At 37.4% G+C, this 20,303-nt stretch overlaps 1 protein-coding gene across 3 annotated transcripts in view; it reads left to right on the plus strand.

Moving 5' to 3' along the window:
• Window positions 1-20,303, plus strand: part of LOC106051973 (hemocyte protein-glutamine gamma-glutamyltransferase-like) — a 77,006-nt gene that overhangs the window by 8,820 nt on the left and 47,883 nt on the right. For 2 of the 3 annotated variants that reach the window (XM_056036714.1, XM_056036716.1), the window contains exon 2: window positions 8,664-8,752. In XM_056036714.1, the coding sequence (XP_055892689.1) occupies window positions 8,703-8,752 (50 nt within the window). In that variant the 5' untranslated portion in view covers window positions 8,664-8,702. Of the gene's footprint in view, window positions 1-8,659; window positions 8,753-20,303 lie in introns of all 3 variants that reach the window. The other variant, XM_056036715.1, reaches the window with a different exon arrangement.

The raw sequence follows: 20,303 nt of genomic DNA on the forward strand, positions 1-20,303 counted from the left end.
TGTGAAGACGTTGATAGTAGGTCATGTTGTTTAGTCAGTACTTGTGTGAAGACGTAGATAGTAGGTCATGTTGTTTAGTCAGGACTTAACTGAAGACGTAGATAGTAGGTCATGTTGTTTAGTCAAGACTTGGTATGAAGACGTAGATAGTAGGTCATGTTGTTTAGTCAGTACTGGTGTGAAGACGTAGATAGTAGGTCATGTTGTTTAGTCAGTACTTAACTGAAGACGGAGATAGTAGGTCATGTTGTTTAGTCAGAACTTGGCGTGAATACGTAGATAGTAGGTCATGTTGTTTAGTCAGGACTTGGCGTGAAGACATAGATAGTAGGTCATGTTGTTTAGTCAGGTTTTGGCGTGAAGACGTAGATAGTAGGTCATGTTGTTTAGTCAGTACTTGTGTGATGACGTATATAGTAGGTCATGTTGTTTAGTCAGTACTTGATGTGAAGACGTAGATAATAGGTCATGTTGTTTAGTCAGTACTTGGTGTGAAGACGTAGATAGTAGGTCATGTTGTTTACTCAGTACTTGTGTGTTGACGTAGATAGTAGGTCATGTTGTTTAGTCAAGACTTGGTATGAAGACGTAGATAGTAGGTCATGTTGTTTAGTCAGTACTGGTGTGAAGACGTAGATAGTAGGTCATGTTGTTTAGTCAGTACTTAACTGAAGACGGAGATAGTAGGTCATGTTGTTTAGTCATGACTTGGTGTGATGACGTAGATAGTAGGTCATGTTGTTTAGTCAGTACTTGGTGTGAAGACGTAGATAGTAGGTCATGTTGTTTAGTCAGTACTTAACTAAAGACTTAGATAGTAGGTCATGTTGTTTAGTCAGTACTTGTGTAATGACGTAGATAGTAGGTCATGTTGTTTAGTCAGTACTTGGTGTGAAGACGTAGATAGTACGTCATGTTGTTTAGTCAGGACTTAACTAAAGACTTAGATAGTAGGTCATGTTGTTTAGTCAGTACTTAACTAAAGACTTAGATAGTAGGTCATGTTGTTTAGTCAGTACTTGTGTGATGACGTAGATAGTAGGTCATGTTGTTTAGTCAGTACTTGGTGTGAAGACGTAGATAGTAGGTCATGTTGTTTAGTCAGTACTTAACTAAAGACTTAGATAGTAGGTCATGTTGTTTAGTCAGTACTTGTGTGATGACGTAGATAGTAGGTCATGTTGTTTAGTCAGTACTTGGTTTGAAGACGTAGATAGTAGGTCATGTTGTTTAGTCAGTACTTGGTGTAAAGACGTAGATAGTAGGTCATGTTGTTTAGTCAGGACTTAACTGAAGACGTAGATAGTAGGTCATGTTGTTTAGTCATGACTTGGTGTGAAGACGTAGATAGTAGGTAATGTTGTTTAGCCAGGACTTAACTGAAGACGTAGATAGTAGGTCATGCTGTTTAGTCAGGACTTAGCGTGAAGACGTAGATAGACGTGGTAGATTGTAGGTCATGTTGTTTTGTCAGGACTTGGTGTGAAGACGTTGATAGTAGGTCATGTTGTTTAGTCAGTACTTGTATGAAGACGTAGATAGTAGGTCATGTTGTTTAGTCAGGACTTAACTGAAGACGTAGATAGTAGGTCATGTTGTTTAGTCAAGACTTGGTATGAAGACGTAGATAGTAGGTCATGTTGTTTAGTCAGTACTGGTGTGAAGACGTAGATAGTAGGTCATGTTGTTTAGTCAGTACTTAACTGAAGACGGAGATAGTAGGTCATGTTGTTTAGTCAGAACTTGGCGTGAATACGTAGATAGTAGGTCATGTTGTTTAGTCAGGACTTGGCGTGAAGACATAGATAGTAGGTCATGTTGTTTAGTCAGGTTTTGGCGTGAAGACGTAGATAGTAGGTCATGTTGTTTAGTCAGTACTTGTGTGATGACGTAGATAGTAGGTCATGTTGTTTAGTCAGTACTTGGTGTGAAGACGTAGATAGTAGGTCATGTTGTTTAGTCAGTACTTAACTAAAGACTTAGATAGTAGGTCATGTTGTTTAGTCAGTACTTAACTGAAGACGGAGATAGTAGGTCATGTTGTTTAGTCAGAACTTGGCGTGAATACGTAGATAGTAGGTCATGTTGTTTAGTCAGGACTTGGCGTGAAGACATAGATAGTAGGTCATGTTGTTTAGTCAGGTTTTGGCGTGAAGACGTAGATAGTAGGTCATGTTGTTTAGTCAGTACTTGTGTGATGACGTAGATAGTAGGTCATGTTGTTTAGTCAGTACTTGGCATGAAGACGTAGATAGTAGGTCATGTTGTTTAGTCAGTACTTGTGTGATGACGTAGATAGTAGGTCATGTTGTTTAGTCAGTACTTAACTAAAGACTTAGATAGTAGGTCATGTTGTTTAGTCAGTATTTGTGTAATGACGTAGATAGTAGGTCATGTTGTTTAGTCAGTACTTGTGTGATGACGTAGATAGTAGGTCATGTTGTTTAGTCAGTACTTGGTGTGAAGACGTAGATAGTACGTCATGTTGTTTAGTCAGGACTTAACTAAAGACTTAGATAGTAGGTCATGTTGTTTAGTCAGTACTTGTGTGATGACGTAGATAGTAGGTCATGTTGTTTAGTCAGTACTTGGTGTGAAGATGTAGATAGTAGGTCATGTTGTTTAGTCAGTACTTGTGAAATGACGTAGATAGTAGGTCATGTTGTTTAGTCAGGACTTAACTAAAGACTTAGATAGTAGGTCATGTTGTTTAGTCAGTACTTGTGAAATGACGTAGATAGTAGGTCATGTTGTTTAGTCAGTACTTAACTAAAGACTTAGATAGTAGGTCATGTTGTTTAGTCAGTACTTGTGTGATGACGTAGAAAGTAGGTCATGTTGTTTAGTCAGTACTTGGTGTGAAGACGTAGATAGTAGGTCATGTTGTTTAGTCAGTACTTAACTAAAGACTTAGATAGTAGGTCATGTTGTTTAGTCAGTACTTGGTGTGAAGACGTAGATAGTAGGTCATGTTGTTTAGTCAGTACTTGGTGTAAAGACGTAGATAGTAGGTCATGTTGTTTAGTCAGGACTTAACTGAAGACGTAGATAGTAGGTCATGTTGTTTAGTCATGACTTGGTGTGAAGACGTAGATAGTAGGTAATGTTGTTTAGCCAGGACTTAACTGAAGACGTAGATAGTAGGTCATGCTGTTTAGTCAGGACTTAGCGTGAAGACGTAGATAGACGTGGTAGATTGTAGGTCATGTTGTTTAGTCAGGACTTGGTGTGAAGACGTTGATAGTAGGTCATGTTGTTTAGTCAGTACTTGTGTGAAGACGTAGATAGTAGGTCATGTTGTTTAGTCAGGACTTAACTGAAGACGTAGATAGTAGGTCATGTTGTTTAGTCAAGACTTGGTATGAAGACGTAGATAGTAGGTCATGTTGTTTAGTCAGTACTGGTGTGAAGACGTAGATAGTAGGTCATGTTGTTTAGTCAGTACTTAACTGAAGACGGAGATAGTAGGTCATGTTGTTTAGTCAGAACTTGGCGTGAATACGTAGATAGTAGGTCATGTTGTTTAGTCAGGACTTGGCGTGAAGACATAGATAGTAGGTCATGTTGTTTAGTCAGGTTTTGGCGTGAAGACGTAGATAGTAGGTCATGTTGTTTAGTCAGTACTTGTGTGATGACGTATATAGTAGGTCATGTTGTTTAGTCAGTACTTGATGTGAAGACGTAGATAATAGGTCATGTTGTTTAGTCAGTACTTGGTGTGAAGACGTAGATAGTAGGTCATGTTGTTTACTCAGTACTTGTGTGTTGACGTAGATAGTAGGTCATGTTGTTTAGTCAAGACTTGGTATGAAGACGTAGATAGTAGGTCATGTTGTTTAGTCAGTACTGGTGTGAAGACGTAGATAGTAGGTCATGTTGTTTAGTCAGGACTTGGTGTGAAGACGTAGATAGTAGGTCATGTTGTTTAGTTATTACTTGTGTGTTGACGTAGATAGTAGGTCATGCTGTTTAGTCAGTACTTGTGTGATGACGTAGATAGTAGGTCATGTTGTTTAGTCAGTACTTGGTGTGAAGACGTAGATAGTAGGTCATGTTGTTTAGTCAGTACTTGATGTGAAGACGTAGATAGTAGGTCATGTTGTTTAGTCAGTACTGGTGTGATGACGTAGATAGTAGGTCATGTTGTTTAGTCAGTACTGGTGTGATGACGTAGATAGTAGGTCATGTTGTTTAGTCAGTACTGGTGTGATGACGTAGATAGTAGGTCATGTTGTTTAGTCAGTTCTGGTGTGATGACGTAGATAGTAGGTCATGTTGTTTAGTCAGTACTGGTGTGATGATCTAGATAGTAGGTCATGTTGTTTAGTCAGGACTTGGTGTGATGACGTAGATAGTAGGTCATGTTGTTTAGTCAGTACTGGTGTGATGATCTAGATAGTAGGTCATGTTGTTTAGTCAGTACTGGTGTGATGATCTAGATAGTAGGTCATGTTGTTTAGTCAGTACTGGTGTGATGATCTAGATAGTAGGTCATGTTGTTTAGTCAGGACTTGGTGTGATGACGTAGATAGTAGGTCATGTTGTTTAGTCAGTACTGGTGTGATGACGTAGATAGTAGGTCATGTTGTTTAGTCAGTACTGGTGTGATGACGTAGATAGTAGGTCATGTTGTTTAGTCAGTACTGGTGTGATGATCTAGATAGTAGGTCATGTTGTTTAGTCAGGACTTGGTGTGATGACGAGGTAGATTGTAGTTCGTGTTGTCTGCTCACTATGCTAAAAAGACGATGCTATACCTTTTATTTGATTTCATGCCAAACATGGCTTCATGAAGAATTTGTGCAATTTAATTTTTTTTTTTACAAATTGAACAAATGGCACACCATCTTATCATTTATTTGATTTGTTATCATTCCTATTCTCTAGATCTTGATTGGTTCTATCCTCTCTGTACGACCTTCACCAGGGCGTATTGTGCTTGTCGACAAGCACCAGTGAGAGTCCGAATGTACAAGTTTGTAATGAAATACTCGCTCTTTCACTGATGTATATGGTGTGTGACTGTGTGTTGACATTCACCGGTGAAAACCAATACCTATACTCTTCGGTCTTTCATAGTAAGAAACATACACACACACACACACACACACATACATACATACATACATACATACATACATGCATACATACATACATACATATGTAGCTGGTGAGACCTACTTGAGCCCGGAATTGTTCGGCTGCACACTGGGCAGGTTATTCCAGCTGGAGCTTGTGTCTCTGGTCTTGCTTTATGTTCTCTCCAACGTTTTTGTCTTCTGCCAGCGCTGTTCTCTTGTCCTCTGCAATTTGTGCGACAGTTTTCACAGCGCGACGCCATGATGCTCTATCATGTTCTTCCATCTCTCACGTGGCAGGTTCAATGCTGAAGGCTTTCAGAGAAGCTTTGAGGGTGCCTCTGAAGCTTTTTCTTTGTCTAGCTTGCGATCGCTTCCCTTAAAGGAATGGTTAAGGAATGCGAGAGTCTTAAATTCTGTCGATGTGGCCTGCCCATAGCAGCTGGGACTGCATCAGAACACACTCATAATTTACATGTGAAAAAGTTCATATCAAATTGTTTCTATTTAATGATCTGATTGCCAGGGGACAAAAGAGTGTTTGTGTCTGTTTGTCTTTGCTAGCGGTGTATCTCTTTTGTGCTGGAAAAAACTATCATATAGTTATATTGTTATATTTTTCTGAAACTTTTTGCCTTGGCTAGTTGTGAACCTTTGGGAACACTGAAAGCTCTCACAGTGAGGTAGGGCAATATATTGAAAATGAAAAGAAACTTACACTTATAACACAATTTTCCTGTTAAAATTTACACAAATATTTAAAATATGTTACAATAAATTCCTATCGAGAGTTTCAAAGAGTTTTATAGAATAGAAACGTTTCTTTCTGGAGTATTGAAAAAGCAACAGATTCACTCTTCATCCAGTATGGAGGTCTGGAGAAGCGCTGTAAGCTATCTCAGTGGGGTCAGGTGGGGTCAGGTGCGGAGCGTTTTCTAACGTATGAGTGGAACTAGTGGGAACGTAGATTTTGTTTCAATAGTTATCATGTATTTGTAATGTACAGAATGTATGGCAAATGTCCTAATGGATAATAAAGATTATTATTTTTATCGTAGAAACGAATGATTATTCATTCTCTGACATGCTGCTAGGGTCGAGTTTCTGTAAGAGAGAAACAAAATTCATTGTAGTCTCCCTTTTTCACTGTCTCCTCTGGTGATGTGGCAGGTCTGAAGCTACCGCCCTCTGACAGCCAACGAGAATCTATCTATCTATCTATCTATCTATCTATCTATCTATCTATCTATCTATCTATCTATCTATCTATCTATCTATCTATCTATCTATCTATCTATTTATCTATCTATCCTACCGACACCTCTCTCTCTCTTTATATATATATATATATATAAACACATTTGTTACGCTAAGATATATTCCAAACAATTTCTCACTGGTTACATTGTTGATCGAAACGTTTTGTTCTTGTAGGAATGTTAAGGAGCAAGGGCTTTGAAGATATCTTATCTTCTTATCTTATATAATACAGACGTTACTTCAAAAAAAAAAGATGATGATTACGTCCTACGCGTCATGCATCTAGTCATGCATGTTAACCAATGACTTAAATTCTTGGCTGGCTCTGCCGCTCAGGGCTCAGGCAACCCATTCCATGCTCTAATAACACTAGGGAAGAAGGAGCATTTATACAACTAGTCGACTGGCGGCGTAGCATACGCCGCTATTTTGCAGGGCCATTATGCGACCTCAGTGGGCCCAGCACTTTTATAGGACCCGCGCTAATGTTAGGTGTATATATTATTAAATTAAACCATTTTATAACTTATAACTGATTACCCGCGGCCTCCAGTCGATTTAACAGGAGGTCCTGGAAATCTCCTGAAATTGCAAAATATACGAAAAAGTCCTGGAAATATCCGGAAAATTATTAAAATCTTTTGAAAACTCATATAAATCTCCTGAAATATACAGACAAAAATTGTCTTTTTTTTCGCTCTTAAATTACTTAGGATAACTCCCTCCGTCCGAGTTGCAAAAATAAGAGTGATCTTTCCATTGTGTCCAAACTCTTGAGAGTGCTCTGTCGCCTCGATACTTACTAGAAAGTAGATTACTCCCCCCCCCCCTTTTTTTTTAAACATGAGGTAGAAATAAATAAAAAAAAAGAGTGACATTGCAACGGTCCTGCCCTGCTATGTTGTGACTACGTGTTCTCTCTCCCCCCCCCTCTTGTTTTCTCGTGGACTATCCGCAGAGTGATCTTTCCTTTACTTCTTACTACTCGACAAAACTCTTGAGGGAAGAAGAGAATTATATATATAGATTTTGTCCTAGCATGTGGAAAGAGGAATGTGCCTTTATCTTTGTGTCTTTCTGAGTATTTTATTAGATTTTGTTTTTATATTAGAGGATTATGGTTCAGTGTTTTATGTATAATTGGTACTTTACTTTTGAGTCTTCTATCCTGAAGGCTTTCTAAATTTAGTGATTTTACTAAAGGTGTTACTCTAGTCAAATGTGAATATTTGTTTGTTATGAATCTCACTGCTCTATTTTGTGTCTGTTCCAGTTTCTTAATGTTTTCTTGAGTTGAGGGGTCCCAAACAGAGGATGCATAATCTATTATTGGCCTAACCAAGGTTAAATAACATTTTAGTTTTATGTTCTTATTTGATTTATAGAAATTTCTTTAATGCTTTGTTTGATTTTTGCCCAATTTGATTCCCATTTCTGTAATTTTCTTGCAAAATTTCTGCATCTTGTGTTGTTTTTATTGTTCTATGTATTATGCAACTAATCAGACTTTTGTTCCCGAACTAATGCAATTTGGTAAATCTTTTATGTAAATTAAAAACGAAAACATTAAAATTAAAAATGTTGATTTAGAGCCATTGATTATTACAGTTTGTTTTCTCCCTATCAGAAAATCTTTAATCCTCTGACGCAATGGACGATAAATGCCAAAATATATTATTTTTTTTAAGCAAATTATGGTGGTGAACTTTGTCAAAAGCCTTGGAAAAATCTAATAAGATAGCATCCATTTGCTCACTATATCTGGGGGATCAGTTGTCATTATCTCCTCTGTTGATATTATTATTATTATTGCATCTATTCGTAAAACTTTTGGCCTGTTATTGGCTAGGTAGAAAGTCTTTGCAGTGTAACTTCTCAAATGGTTACGTTCAGACATTTCATATTGCAATTAGTATATTCATTATGGCTTAAGTACGAAACATCAAGTGACGTCTCACTTCGGACTGAAAGCCGTTAACAACTACATAATGAAAAAATAATCTAAGGCGATAAAGTTCCAACCCTGGCACTAGTTTCATGTTCAAACTAGATATACAAAACAAACAAAAACAACCCTGGAATAATGAACAACAAATCTAAACACTATAGAAACACAAAATGTGACACATTGCCTGTACTTGGATCCGAGCATTTATTGGTGCCACTAAACAAACGCAATTCATAGCATGACTACTTGACCTTTCAACTCTGAGACCCAGCAGACTTGAACATTGCGGGGGACAAGAGTTGAACAGGTTTTAGTTTAAATAGTTGATGCGTTAAAAAAATGTGTTTATTAAGCTATACTGAATTGCTTTCAGGTAGACTCCATAGACTGCAAACCGGAGTGAAACAGTTGGCATCATGCCGAGATTTAGCAATCATCCTGGGCGTTATGGTCCTCTATTTACAAGGTTAGTTTTATATGGTACCAGCAACGTACGATATGCTTTCAGGGAAAGTAGGGAAGATCTTAGCAATATTTTCTTCTTCGCCTAATCTTTGTGTAGTATAGAATGACTAGAACTCTTGAGGCCAAAATATATCATGCATTGTTATTGATTGCATTGTCTATAGAAATTCACGCGATAATATGAAAAACTACTTATTAATTGTTGTTTTAAATTATGTCCAACTTATTTGCATAGTAAATAGTTTTTTTCTTTTAAAAAAAAGTTAACATTTTGTTTGTAAATGTAATATTTAGTATGACAGAACGTAACTTAGCAATACAATTGTAAAAATTTTTTTATTTGACCAAAAATCTAAACAGATTTGCATAAATGTGTTTAAAAAATGGTAAATAGTTATCTCCCTTATTAAAAAGCCTCCAGTGTTTGTTTCTATTAATAGTGAATAGTTGTAAAAATGGTGTATTTTTTTGAAAAAAAAAACTGCTTGCATAATTGATTTAAAAAATTAGATTTTTCGCTTTCAGAAAAAAAAGTAGACGAGCCGTTGCATCAGAAATTTGAATGATCTAAAATATCATGATGTCCGATTTTCATTTTCTCTTCTAGTTTCTGATATCTAAACGGGACGGACGGACAGACGGACAGACAGGCCACACAAAACTAATAGCGTCTTTTCCCCTTCGGAGGCCGCTCAAAATGAAATTTATTATATATGTACTGTCTAACTGACTCTTCATTCACCACTCATCACTAACTTTCCCACTTAGGACATAAGTGTAATAGATGTTAAAAAATAGTAATATCTAACCGGTTATTAGTTATCTTATCTTGTGCTTTGAACAACTAAACACTTTTCACGATAGAAACGGCTGTGATTAATATTCTACAAAACGAATTTTTATTCGCCGTTTCGTCCCAGTACGTTTTTATAAAGCCGACACAGAATCTAGTAACGTTTGTTAGCAAAAAAAAATCTCACTTGTTAATTAAGAGTTTAGCCTTACAATACGTCTCTCCAAGACAAATCCTGGCACAAGACGTCGCAGAAATACCTGTGATACATATTGAAAGCCACACCCTTACGGTGGTGCAGGAATTTACTTACATATACTAAGAGTAGGCCTACAGATTGAAGAGTTTCCACTTGCGCTGCACGAGACGTATAATGTGGGTCTCTTGGAGGGATCATGTCTCGAATCAGAAAGTTTTGAAACGGGCCAATATGTACATCATCTATGCTCTCCTAACACAGAGAAGATGTCACCCACATGCCAGATGGTAGAATCCCGAAATATATCTTATATGCTAAGCTTGTGAAGGGAGTCAGACCCAAGGGCCACCCAAGACTAACCTACAGAGATGTCTGCAAGCGAGACATAAGAACCACAGGCATCAACGAAAGTATATGGGAGGAAATAGCCCAAGACCAGACAGCATGGAGACAGACTGAGCGTGTTGGCACGATCCTTGCTGAGAGCAATAGAAATGAAGCGGCCCTTAGTTAAGAGAAAGAAAAAGAAAGTTGCTCTATCAGCTAGCCCTAAAGCAGATGCATATACATGCTCGAACAGTGGCAAAATATGCCGCTTCAGAATTGGCCCGATTAGTCACACCAGATTATGCCTGTCTCAAGACGAAACCAAAACCAGTGACTCATCTGGGCGCACCCTTTGTCTTTCGAGACAGAAGGAGCCATATATATATGTAATTAAAACTCTAAATATTAAAATTCGCTATAAGTTTATTTTTTGTAACTTATATAGATTTCAGAAATCTTTTCTTTTTTTTTTTTGGGGGGGGGGGGGAAGTTGAGCCTTCGTGAGGACTAGATAGTCCTTGAAGGATTAATTGGTACGACATTGCCTAAAATTGTTTTAGATATTTCAGATGTTTTTTTCAGAATTGACAATTATTACACCCTTGCCGATACCTTCCTAATGTAGGCGAGGCCAGACTGTGGGCAGGCTTCGAACACGGGGTCATCGAGACGAAAGTTACCACATGATGTACCAAAGTAACCGGGGCAGGGGGGAGAAAAAGAGCTACTAGAATTCTCGGGCCAAAAGTCGGTGTGTGTGGCGAGGGGTGGGCGTGGTATGATGTACAGATGCAAATTTAAAAAAGGGGGTTTTCCTTTTTATTATAAGTGGAAAAAATGGGTGGGGGTATTAGTCAAAATAAACCAATAAATAGCCTGGGTACAAATCAACGGGTGTTGTGTAATGCTAGTAGAAGGTATAACAGTAATTAGTCTAGCAATAGTTCAAGTAGTAGTGGTCATGAGGGACATCAAACTTTCACCCACCTTGTAGTAACCTTTTAGACTTTAAACCAATTTATGGGTATGCAAAGACCTAGCTCCGTCCGCCCGATTTATTGGTCTCGAGTACCTCTTAGACCACGGTGCCCGTAATAAAAAAAAAACGCACTATGATCAGGAATATTCCAGCTGACGTCGCCTCAGCTTGGCGCCTCCGTGGAAATGTCCGCCTGGTGAAGTGGATAGGCTAAGAACGAGAGTGAATATTGCCTCCAGTGGGCTACCAAAGTTATGTGCTGAGGATGGAAGAAAGGCTTGCTAACTCAGTCCGGTCCATCGCATCGTTACCCAGAGGGGACCATACGGGTGGTGTTTATCTGCACTTCTTGACAACGACAATTATTTCATGTCAATGTTGTGACAATATTCATCACCCGAGTGGCCGCTGCAGAAAATTCTAGGAGAGGACCATTCTAAGTATTGGGTCACCTAAACAGGCGTAGTAAAATCTATCTATCTATCTATCTATCTATCTATCTATCTATCTATCTATCTATCTATCTATCTATCTATCTATCTAATCTATCTACATGGGCGTAGCCAGGATTTTTTTTCGGGGGGGGTTTGGGGGGGATTTTTTTTCTCCCCCCCCCGCGACCCCCCCCCTCCCGAGAATTTTTTTTTATATGTCTTTATGTGTGTGTGTGTGTGTACATAATCTTTATTGCATTCTGACTCTTCATTCTTTCGGAAGACGTTTATTGTGCCCTAGAATAGGTTCTTCCATGAGTTAGTGGAAAAATTGTAGATTCCCCGCGAATACTAGCAAAGGGGGTCTGGGGGGAGCGCTAGGAGCTCCCCCAGCGCGGGGCGAAGCCCCGCCGACAAGCACTACTTCTGATATTGAAAGCCAACAAAATGCATATTCTGAGGTATCTACAGTGCATTTTCCTGCTATTAAAAAGTTTTATTTCAAATACCTAATGTGCTATTTTACTGACTTAGACCCTCCCGCGCCATTTGGCGCATTTGCCGTCAAGCTGTTTCCATAAAATTGTAGATTCCCTGCCATTACTAGCAATGGGGTCTGGGGAGCGCTAGCGCGGGGCGAAGCCCCGCCGCCAAGCACTATTTCTGGTATTGAAAGCATATTCTGAGGTATCTACAGTGCATTTTTCTGCTATTAAAAAGCTTTATTTCAAAAACCTAATGTGCTATTCTTACTGACCCTACCGCGCCGTTCGGAGCATTTGACGTCAAGCTGTTTCCATAAAAATCTGTCACTGGTAATGTCTGAAGCCTCCTCCCACCTGCCATGAGGACATCAATGAATGAGTGGCGTCAAGTTGTACTAGGATATCATTGCAACTCTTCTTATGCGTAAAATTCATTTTGTCGGAGAACATGTCCCGCAAACCTCATGCGTCGCTCTCTCACAATCCTACTAAAGGATCGACTCCCAGTTCGGCATAGGATTTCCTTGATTTAAACCCGATCTCTATAACGGACTTCTAAAATCTGTCTTAGCCATCTTTATTGAGCCACTGTACATTTAGTATTATTCAATTTCGGCAGATGACTATTCACTGTAGTTTATTAAGGGAGCCCTGCCACTGGTAAAAATGTGTAACCACTTGTACGCTCTTGGAATTAAGTGACTGTAGTTTGCTTTAGATTTTATATCGAAAAGAGAAATTTTATAGTCAAAATCATCTGTTGGGGGTTTTCCACCTCAAAATGCTCTGTAGGGGGATCTTAAACTCAAAACCATCTGAAGGGGTTTTAAACTTTAAACAAACGCCATCTGTAGAAGAGGGGTTTAAACTCAAAACCCCCGATTGGATTGGCTACGCTCAAATAATTTTAGTGTGTAATTTGCTTTTTATTTTTATATTGAAGAGGTATTTTTAGCATTAAACCCCTCTGAATGGGGGTTGAAACTCAAAACCCCTTTTGGCAACGCTCATAGCATTTTGAGTGCGTAATTTGCTTTTTTTTTTACACTGAAGATGTATTTTTTAGCCTCAAACCCCCCTGACGGGGGGTTTAAACTCAAAACCCCTTTGGCTGCGTTCATAGATTTTAGTGTGAGTAATTTGCTTTTATTTATATTGAAGAAGTACTTTTTAGCTTCAAACTCCACTGGAGGGGAGTTTAATCTCAAAACCCCTTTGACTACACACAAAACATTTTGAGTGTATAATTTGCTTTGTTTTTATTATTAAAGAGGTATTTTTTACCTTCAAACCCCGCTGAAGTGGGGTTTAAACTAAAAACTAAGTCAAAACCCATTTAGCTACGCTCATAACATTTTGAGTGCGTAATTAACTTTTTTTTTATATTGAAGAGGGGGTTTATCGTAAATTTTGGAGGGGGTTTTAAAATCAAAATCTCCCTTAACTGTGCTCTTGGAATTAGGGGATTTTCGCTTACATTTTTGTTTTGTTTTGTTTTATAGAAGAGGGGGGGGGGTTAACTGCAAAAACCCAAGTAGGGGGTTTAAAACTCAAAACCCCTAGTAGGGGGTTTTAAACTCAAAACCCCATTGGTTGTGCTGGGGCAATTGATGGTTTAGTATTAAAATCTCATCTAAAATAAACAAAATCAAAGCAAAAAATCATTCACTAAATTCCGATCCCCCCCCCAAGGGGGGGGGATTTCATTTCAGGGGGGGTTTGAACCCCAAACCCCCCCCCCTGGCTACGCCCATGTCTATCTATCTATCTATCTATCTATCTATCTATCTATCTATCTATCTATCTATCTATCTATCACGTAGCATAATGAAGCTAAGTTTAATTTTAGTTCTCTGCAACGTCTACATAGCAACGTCATGGTTGATTGTCGACAGGATCTTGCAGCTATCTTGGAAAACAAAAAATTCAATGACCATAAAAGGAGAAGCGAAGATATAAGCTTTATAAATGTTGCTTTTAATGGGATATCAACATAACAAGCCTCATAGTGTCCATTGTCTCTTGCAGTGTCGGTTTCAGAAGCTATTTTCTTAAACTGATTTTTCTTTGAAAAATACGTCACCGTACCCTCAGTCAAGCCGTTTAAATGAACTCAACCGTACCCTCAGTCAAGCCGTTTAAATGAACCCAACCGTACCCTCAGTCAAGCCGATCTGTCCACTTTCTGGTAATTCTTCCTCGCGCATTGATGACTCCGAGCCCTATGGGTTTAATTGCCCCGTTAATTGTTCAAGAATTATTTTTGTAAATATCTTTATCTACAAACTGAGCCTATGAAAGGTGTAAGCCACAACTATATCTGACAAATAAAAAATACATATCAACATTTTCTGTTTACAAAGACCCATAAAATACATTACTTATCATTAAGGTCTGTTTACCTGGATCCTTGCGGATCCAAGGTTGAAGGTGGATACCTGCTACACGTATTGTTTGTTTAGAAATGACTCAAGTAATCTAAAATGTATTGACCAATCTATTGCTTTTTATTAAAGTCATATTTTGACACATTCTTATATTGTATCGCCCCCACCCCCCAGTTTAAAGTTAAATTATTTGTCAACATAAATGAAGGGGAGCGGTACTGTTCCGACGCCAATTCAAAGTTAATGGTGACCTTAGTATATAAGATAAGATAATTTTTATTGGTCCGAACAAATGATAATAAAAAAGTTAGACTACAATTTACCACCTATGCTATTGCAATAGACCCCACCCCCCATTTGATGTACCTCATTCCTATGAAGGAAGGTGCGTATTTCTATGTAACAATGACACAATTTGTATACAAATGCTGTTACCAAACTAAATGATCCATGCATTGGATTGATTTCAACACGTCGCCTCCTACGCTATAACTAACCCTAAGTCTACGATAATATGGCATATATTCTTAATTGAAACTTTATCATTGGTGTTTAAAACTCTAGCTACTTATCTAAAATATCTAAGCTATTTATTTATATTTGATCAGATTCTTTATATTTTGACGCCCGAACCCTCTCCATCTAAAATCAATCAATAGTAAATATAATTTGAAAGGGGAAGTCGATGTACCCATCAACCTTCCCTCTCCCGTGGGGACCAAAAAGTTAATCATAATATTAGTACAGGCGGATTGGGGATGGGCGTTAGATAAAATTTACCTTTTTTTGGGGGGCGGGGGGAGGGGAGGAAACATATTTATGTGGAGAAATTACACACTTGGTGTAGACAAAGAAATTATTTGTTTGAGTTAGGAATGCTACATATGACATTCTTTAATTGTCACCCATCTTTATAATATACAATCATTAGTAATTGTAAAAAGGAGATAAGAGGGCGGTACCAATTGTTTTCAACCATCTCCTTACGCCATAAACACTTTGTACATTTGTTCAATATTTATACAATTTTAATATTAAGATACCATTTATCGTACTTTATAAACTCTTCAGAATCTCAGGACTTTGTAAAACTTCTCAAAAAGAAGCTACATAAACACGTAACGATGAAACTCAATTGCTTCTGGACAGCCAATGACTTGGCAGAGCCTAAGTCATGGATTAACATGCATGACAAGACTGACCGAGGGACACGCGTAGGACGTAATCATCTTCTTTTTTGAAATAACTTCTGTATTTTATAAGATAAGAAGATAATATGCAGGGTTTTTACAAAGCTTGTTCCTTATATTGACACACTCCATTTGTCTGTCTGGGTGAATTTTTTTAAAACGTTTTTTTCTCCCACTTCCCATTCTCAGACCGAATGGACATTGTACACAACACGTAAAGCAATAACACAATTAACCAATTAGTTAATCGATAAGTGGAAGAATTCATTTTTAGTTTTAAATAGAAAAGAGGAGATAAACCTTACAATATTCAGAGATATGGTATTATTTAAACGGTGATTTCCCTTCACTCCATGTAAGCACTTCTACTCTGTCTGTCTGGCCAAAAGTTTGTTCACGTTATTTCTCCTACACCCAATCTCGGATCAAGCTGAAATTTCGAACAATTATTTCTTTTCCATGCCAACACAAGAATCAATAAAAAAATTGACTGATTAGTTAATTAACTATTGGTAATTAATTATTTGTTTGGTATCTATAACAAGGGAAAGACATTTTACATGACTGATAAGGTGGTATAAATTGAATTAGTCCCCTTTAGTGTTTGTAGAAAGAAAAGTTGTAAGTTACTATAAAACATATTTCCAAAAGCAGCTCCCTGGCACAGTGGTTACCTTACTGGCTTGTGGAAGCTAAAGAGGTCTTAGCCCTCAAATTCAGGTGGCTCACTTAAAAAAAAACATTTAAAAAGCGATCACCCAAATACTCCCCTTCTTTCTCCCTTCTCCCCCTTTCCAACTGGTCCAGAAAAGTGATAGGATCATAGCGTAGTGAGAAAGTTAAAAGCATGAAATTGTGATAAACAAAAACATATTTATTTTTGATAGTCTAGATTGACTCTAGATCTATTACAAATTAAACTACATCACTGATCCAAACAAATTTGATACAGCTACTCTTAATATAAGTTTTTGCGGTCCCCGAAAGTGGAAAAGACGCTATTAGTTTTGTGTGGCCTGTCTGTCCGTCCCGTTTAGATGTCAGAAATATATTTTAGATCATTCAAAGTTCTGATGCAACGGCTACTTTTTTCTTTTCCGAAAGTGAACCATCTAATTTTTTAAATTATCTATGCAAACAGATAAAAAAACAACAACCCACTTTTAAATGAAAAACTTCAGGGGAGGTAAGACATTTAAAAAGGTCACAGACTTCTTCATTAATAAATCAAGCTTCATTCATAGATTCGCGCACTGGTACAAACAATTTGAATGTAAGTATAGGTCACAATGGAAAAAGTATCAATGGATCATTATAAAATAGATTTTCCATTTATTAACTAACTCATGGAATAGAATACTGATTCAAATGTTGTTTTTAAAAATAATTTGAATACGAACTTCGTTTTAGTTGAAAGTAAAAAAAAAACAACTACTTTTATAGCGCGTAGTTTTGACATCTTCATGATACACTTGACAACAATACTCAATAGAGGCCAGATGTAGATCTAGATTTAGATTTAAACGCATTAAACAATTTGAACAAAATTTACATCTATAAATTATTAAGGAAATAGTTTATCTTCCTACAGTTTAGGGGTGCAAATTTATTTATTATGTAAACAGTAGTATCACAATAAGAAGTGAATGTGATGCGAACAGCATAGTGCATTATTTTCCAGTAGTAGGCCTACTCAATCTACATCTAATCATGATCATACTATTGGCCTAACTCTAGGTCTAGTAATTTTAAGATTTAATGTCATACGAATTCTATTTTAGATCTAGATTATATATCTAGATTCTAGGTCTAGTCTACATTCTAGTCTAGATTCTAGATATAGCCTGGATTCTAGATAGTAACTAAATATTTACACAACTTGCATAAACATCAATTTAAAAACTCACGAGTCAACATTAGGCCTATAGGGGCTGGTGATGGACTAAAGCAATGAGCGAAGAATCATCTCTACCTCCCCTCCCCTGAATCCTGTGATGTCTATATTATATAATGACTTAGGAGTCATTTTTCCACACATTCTCATGATTGTCATTTTTTCTCCATTTTGTTAACCTTTCTTTAGTTAGAATCGATATAGTTGCTATTTATTATAACGTCACTGATAGCCCATAGCCTAAGGATAAAATATACCTTAACATTTTAAAATTATTTTCAAAATTAAGGTCGCTAATTAAAGAGTGCCTAATTATCCGGTGCCTAATTTTCCGCCTTGTCAAAAGAGCCTAATCTTTCGGTGCCTAAATTTCCGGGTGCCTAATTATCCGGGTGTCTAAATTTCCGGGTGCCTAAATATCCGGGTGCCTAAATTTTCGGGTGCCTAAATATCCGGTGCCTAAATTTCCAGATACCTACGTCTAGACATAGATATCTAGACTACATCTAGAGCTAGTCTAGAAATCTAGATCTATTCTAGCTCTAGATTCTATATATATTCTATATTCTATATTCTGGAGCTATAGCTAGACTTATAAAGTAGATAGAGCGATTATGATCAGGATTAGTAGGCCTACTAGTGGGTAATAGTGCACTATGCTGTTGGCAGTGGAAACTGGTTATTTGTACGGGCTATTTTTTAAAATTTCCTAGCCCGTCTACTCCAATATATCAATCTACATTGTTGGGGAGAGGTACGTACGTATCTGGGAGCAGTAGCGTCACTAGGAGATGCGAAGGGTGCGGTCGCACCGGGTGAAACCATTTTGGGGATCACAACCAAGTTGAAAAAATTATATTTTGACAAAAGCAGACACATCGGAAAAGATAATTAATTAAAATCTCTAGATATATGCCCAAACATGTCTAGGCACGTCTAGATGGTAGCTTAAGTTGAAATGTCAAAGCACAACGTTATACCACTTCTGTCATAAAGTATAACAAAAGAAACCTGTTCAGGTGATGTTAAGTCTGTTTCTAATTTTAATTAAATATCATTGTAAAATTTGCAATAACAATTGAATAAATGTCATATACAGTGGTATTTTAAAATAGAATCGACACTTATTTTACATTTGAGTAAAAATCAATAATAGTAGGTAATCAGCCCACTGTATTTGTTCAACAAAAAGAACTAACTAGCAATAGCGTTTATTGGAACATATTTGAAGAAAGTTGATGGGAAGGGATGACACCCTAAGCTACCGCACCAGGTGCCACCGACACTGTCTGGGAGGTTTCCATTCTGTTTTTAAGTGATCAGTTGGATCTCTACTCTACTTTTTAGGTGATCAGTTGGATCTCTACTCTACTTATTCCAGAAGAGTCTTATCAAAGACGAAGTGTTGTCCTATTTGCGTTTATGTGAAAAAAACGCCCAAATGATTTTTTACAATTTTATTAATTTAAACCATCAAAATAAGACTATGGCTTAAATATTCTGGGTCCATTGGTGACTTTGATCATCATCATCATCAAACTCCATTTGAGTGAGGGCTTGAGAGTCTCAAATCCTCTCTTCCAAAAGCCTGGACAGAAACCCTGCTGTCTTACGTAGTGCATACATGTCACCATACAGGTCGAGAATTTTTGGTTTCCCAGACCTGTCGAGATGGAGATCAGGGGCCGCCTTTGAGTTTGCGTGATAACACAAACTCTCTTTGTAATCGTATTTTTAAATGTAAAGTTGTTTTTTTTTTGTATTTCGCTTGTTTTAAAAAGTATTAGTATTTTTTTTTTACTTTGCTTTGTTTATATTTTAAAGACAGATGTGTTTTTGCATTGTAGATAAAAATCTATATTTGAATATTTAACAAGCATAAGCGATATTACCAATATTTAAAAAATAAAATAATTAAATTAAGAAGCGTCGTTTCATTTTTTAGGGTTTTGGGGCAAGATCAACTCATGACTTTCTTTATAAGAAATTATTTTAATACCTTAACTCCATGTTGTTGTTTTTTATAACTTTCACCTGATTGATTAGTGCGACGCCTTGAGAAAAAGCATTTTAGATTCTCAGAATGTATAAAAACTTTTAAGGGGGAAGGTCAATAGAATTTCTTTTCATTAATTAACACATTTAGGGTCTCGTTCTTAGTGTGTATTGATTTGTATGTTCGATTTCCCCCCACCCCCTCATATAATTAGACGGTGACGGGGTTATAAACAAGTCCAGATAGAGAACTCCCCTCTCTTATGTCTCTCATTTGAGCCAGACGCCAGGTGTGACTCGCTGACACAGACATGTTTAGACTAATACACCTGAAGGTCAAACCACGAATGTAGGTGGTTGTGACTTGGCCATGACAATTATCGTGCCCCTTCCACAATATTTCAACAAATCAACGTGAATGTCTATTTTTGTCGACCACTATACGTACCTGTGCTTCATAAAGTCTAACGAGGAGTCAATGTCTAGAGAAATAGACAATGGTATTGTTAAGGCCAACAACGTGCTTCTTGTCGCCTGAGAGTATGTCAAAAAGATCTCTCGCCTACCAGCACATCTCAATATCTATAAATCATAGTGGTTCTCACACTTTTGCATGGGTGCTTTATAAGGCTCCTCTAACGCTTCCACCAAGGGTGCCTATGCTCCATAACGGACATACGCTAGCAGGACTACCATATAAATAAATAAACAAACATGTTCTGCTGGAGGCTGGCGTGGACAGTATGGAAGCATTACTTACCGTACCTTTTGACAGCTGCACTGAGTCGGATACCTATCTCGCATGCTTGATTAACATATGCCAAAAGAGTAAAAGCGAGCTGAAAAGAAAACGGCGCAACAGAGGTGCC

Source organism: Biomphalaria glabrata, chromosome 7, assembly GCF_947242115.1.
Source record: "Biomphalaria glabrata chromosome 7, xgBioGlab47.1, whole genome shotgun sequence".
Taxonomy (NCBI): domain Eukaryota; kingdom Metazoa; phylum Mollusca; class Gastropoda; family Planorbidae; genus Biomphalaria; species Biomphalaria glabrata.